General features: G+C 31.3%; 1 protein-coding gene across 1 annotated transcript; it reads right to left on the bottom strand.

Moving 5' to 3' along the window:
• Positions 1-13: 13 nt before the first annotated feature.
• Positions 14-3,056, bottom strand: LOC112454882 (the record flags this gene model as incomplete). Its single annotated transcript, XM_025016512.1, has 4 exons — positions 1,720-3,056; positions 1,025-1,417; positions 312-394; positions 14-209 (listed from the first exon to the last, which is right to left on the bottom strand). Coding segments are annotated over exons 2-4 (641 nt in total), but the record flags the coding sequence as incomplete, so codon positions are not given.
• Between the last annotated feature and the right edge of the window lie 875 nt (positions 3,057-3,931).

Here is a 3,931-nt window from a genome sequence, read left to right as displayed (position 1 = left end):
TTACGTGACTCACTTGTAAATGCTGAGATGATAATCTACGCATTCCGATATCCCCACTTCGTTCTTATTCGACGCCGAAAGTGTATGTCCCAGATCTCTAACTGTTTTATTAATTATAAATTTGTGAAGACGACTTTCGAAAATTTCAAGTTGGGCGCACGTTTGCAAAGACAATCCGAGGATTAGAGCATCCGTGCCGGTACCTATTACTGTGGCAAAAAATAAAGATATAATTTGATGAATGGATATAATCCAGAACACTAGAGGTACATTATAATCCCATGGCAGCCATATTCGATAAGGTATATGACCTTGCATAACATTTAATACTGATCCTATTGTAGTGCCTGCAACGGCGATAATCGCCATAAAAGAGTATCTTATCGAGAACGTTCTGTAAACATAGAACTAATATTAAATTGTATAAACGCACACATTATTTGTACTTATAATTTACAGAAATTTATCTTTAAAAAATTTAAATAGGAGAAAGTGGGATAACTGCGAACAAGGGATAAACTGAACGATATTATATTAGAGTAGTGATATTCTCCCACTTCTCGTACCACTGAGCGTATATCGGCTAATATCGCTGCAGGGTGCGAGAAGCGGGAGAACATCATTACTCTATTATATTACAATAGTAATTCTTCGCGTTTACCTCATGTTCGCAGTTGGAAGAGAGTTACCCCACTCTCCCCTACTATTTTGTAGTTCTATATGGGTTGGACCTGTATGTTCAATAATTAATTTAAAATGATATTTAAGAAACTCCTTTTAAAAAAAATTGTACCATGTCTTTTTATATGTGAAAATGCTAATTCGGAAATATGTGATCAACGAAATTAGGCAAAAAATAAATAGTCCAGAATTTGTGTTATCAGTATCATACTGATCAAATTCGGGCGATACGGAAATAATACATGCTGGACGTATATATAGTAATAAATCACTACATAAACATTTTATGTCGGTAACATTACTAATTTAATATTGGGACGTTTTAATAAACATACGAACTCACCTGATAAACTTATCAAATTTCGTTTGAATAGCTACTTCATCCTCGTTGCGAGGTTTATGTGGTGCTTTCAACAATGATTGCACTATGTTGATGATCGCATTCCGACGTATCACAACGACCGTCGCTTTACAGCAATCGGTAACAATAGCCAAGAACATTAGAGCATTAGCGGTAAAATCATCGATATTGTCGACAACAAGTAATATATCCAAAAATTGAGTTAACATCAAAAAGTATTCCGAAAATATTACACCGCAGGTAAATATACTATACAGCAGCTTAGCACCATTTGATGACCATTCAACGGGTCGCCATATACCACCAATGGTATATATTAAAAAATTTAAAGAAAGTATTTGCATATTTGAATCTTTTCCTTCACATGTAAAGTATCTAAAAAAAGTAGTTTATAGAATTGCGAAAAGTGTCTGCAGAAAAATTGAATTTGATACAGAAGGTAAAATATATTATAAATAGATTACATAAAGTATTAAATTCTACAACTTGATTTAAATTGCAAACACTAAATACATAAATGTATCCGATTAAAAAAAATTTTATACGTTTAACGTATAAAATACAGATCGCGTCCAATGTTATCGCGAATTAAAAACTGGACAACCTTATTTAAACGTAGTGCAATATATAATTTGTGAACTAGAAAGCAATATTTGTTAACATTTATAATCGCATACCTTATTTTGGAATATCAGCTGCTCAGAATTGGCTAATAATGCAACAGAATTATAAAACAAGTACACTGATACAACATGTTATTTTATTATCGTAATGATCAATAAATTTCACTTAAGTAACCGAGCACGTCTTACGACAGACTATGTATAGTTTTACCCTCTTCAACATCTTGTCAACACTACTACAATTACGGCCATTAAAAAATCGACATTAAGTCATTTCATCATTTATTATGGAGTGCACGTTCTTTTCCGTTCTTGCGAATACTACAATTATAAAAGTTTTCCTACTTGCAATTATCGAGGGATGTTTTCCTTTCACGCACGTTGTCATATTTCCGTTGAATAAAATATTTGTATGTCTCCTGTCTATCGGAACTACGAAGAATATCGTACCTTCCGTATACAGTTTCCCGTTTTATTACATTAAAAATACAAGACGAGTGCAGCAATAAGAACGTGATGCATAATATACTCAGTGTCAGAGCATATTTCTCAAGTTGCTTGTATATCTGCGAGGAATGACGAGTGTACAGGGGAACTACCATGTATTAATTCTATACTCATATCAGTATATCACATGTAGCAAAGCCTGAGAAATTATTCTTTTCTGACTTTAACGCTAAAGCCGAAATTAGTGTTGCTTGTACGTCAAATCAAAATGTGCAATGTTTATGTTAGCACGTTAATATCCTTAAAATTAAAATAAAGAGTAAGGTTGAAATAAATACGCAAAATATAGAATTTTCAAGAAAAATACAGAAATTTTAAGATTTAGTGTTATTAATTTACAAAAACCTACTCAACTATCATACCAAAATATACGCGTTCAATTATAGAAAATTTATATTTCATATTATCAGGTTACTTCTATTTCATTTCATCTTTACATATAACTGACAATGATAACATACTAACAAAAAACTGAATAAAGAGTGTTGGACTGAAGGTAACGTTTACCGTTTTAGCATATCTGTAATAGTTCATGCAGTTAAATAACTATATAAATATTATAAATATACATATATATGTAAAGATATTTATTATTAAGAGCATAAAAAGGAAATGTCATCCCACTAACTTGCAAATGCTGAGATGATGATATGTAGGTTCCGTTATCATTATTTTTTCTTCATTTTGCGATGCAAATGAATATTCTATATACTTGATTGTCTTATTACTTACCAATCATTCTGCAGATGAAGTAACGTATAAAGTGTTTAAATACTTTCCAAGTTAACTGTCACACATCCGCTCGCCAAGTATGACGAGTGAGGTAGAAGACTGGATTATTTCTGGTACGACCGCAAAAGAGTGTCGCAGGTAACTTATAAGAAGACATTATATTTTTCATGTCTATTTTTCATGTCTTTGACGCTCTATTTCTGCTTAAATATAAAAATAAATTGTTATATGTATTATACCTATTACATTGTGTTGCATGTAGTTACATTTACATTTATGTGTGCGTGCGTGCATATTATCTGCTTGCATCAGTGTTTGAATAATCGGAACAGAGAATAAGGCTGAAGTGAAAAAATGTGTGGAAACAAAAGTTATAAGATTTAGAATTTATAATTTATCCAAAACTACATCATTATTTATATTTCACTTTTGTAACACGTTAAATATTGAATAAGATGTTTTTAGGATCTGAAAGAAAAATTAGAAAAAACCTTAATATAGAAGATAAGGCATTTATGAAAATTTCAATTGTATTTTCGTACCGCGACAAATATTGATAATATCACAAACAACGTATGAATATGTCAAGTATTTATTTTGACACCAACGTAATAATAATACTAACGTTACTGTAAGACTGAACGGATAGAGTTATCAAGAAGCTGCTCGTGAACTTTATAGGAATAGTGCTACGCATCATGATCATGAGCAATCTTTTTTTCTCTCTGATTGATAGCAATAGCCAATCCATATGATATATAGTGTCGCCTATGCTCGTGCTCTATCAACGTAACATAAATAAATGTATTATTGCATAATAATACCTTTAATACAAATAATTGTATTAATATTTTTAATTTTTACACGCACACATATGTATGCATGAACTATAATCCTTATGTAAAAAATAGATATTTTTTATATACACGAGCGTCGAATCCAAACTTGCTTGACAAATTATTTGCCAGATTATCCAGCAAAAACTTGTAAAAAATTGAACTGTATAAAAGCACTCGCCATTTTCTAT

This window comes from Temnothorax curvispinosus, unplaced genomic scaffold, assembly GCF_003070985.1.
Source record: "Temnothorax curvispinosus isolate PA1 unplaced genomic scaffold, ASM307098v1 QBEX01005489.1, whole genome shotgun sequence".
In the NCBI taxonomy this organism is placed as follows: Eukaryota; Metazoa; Arthropoda; class Insecta; order Hymenoptera; family Formicidae; genus Temnothorax; species Temnothorax curvispinosus.
This window is presented reverse-complemented; position numbering and strand designations above follow the sequence as displayed.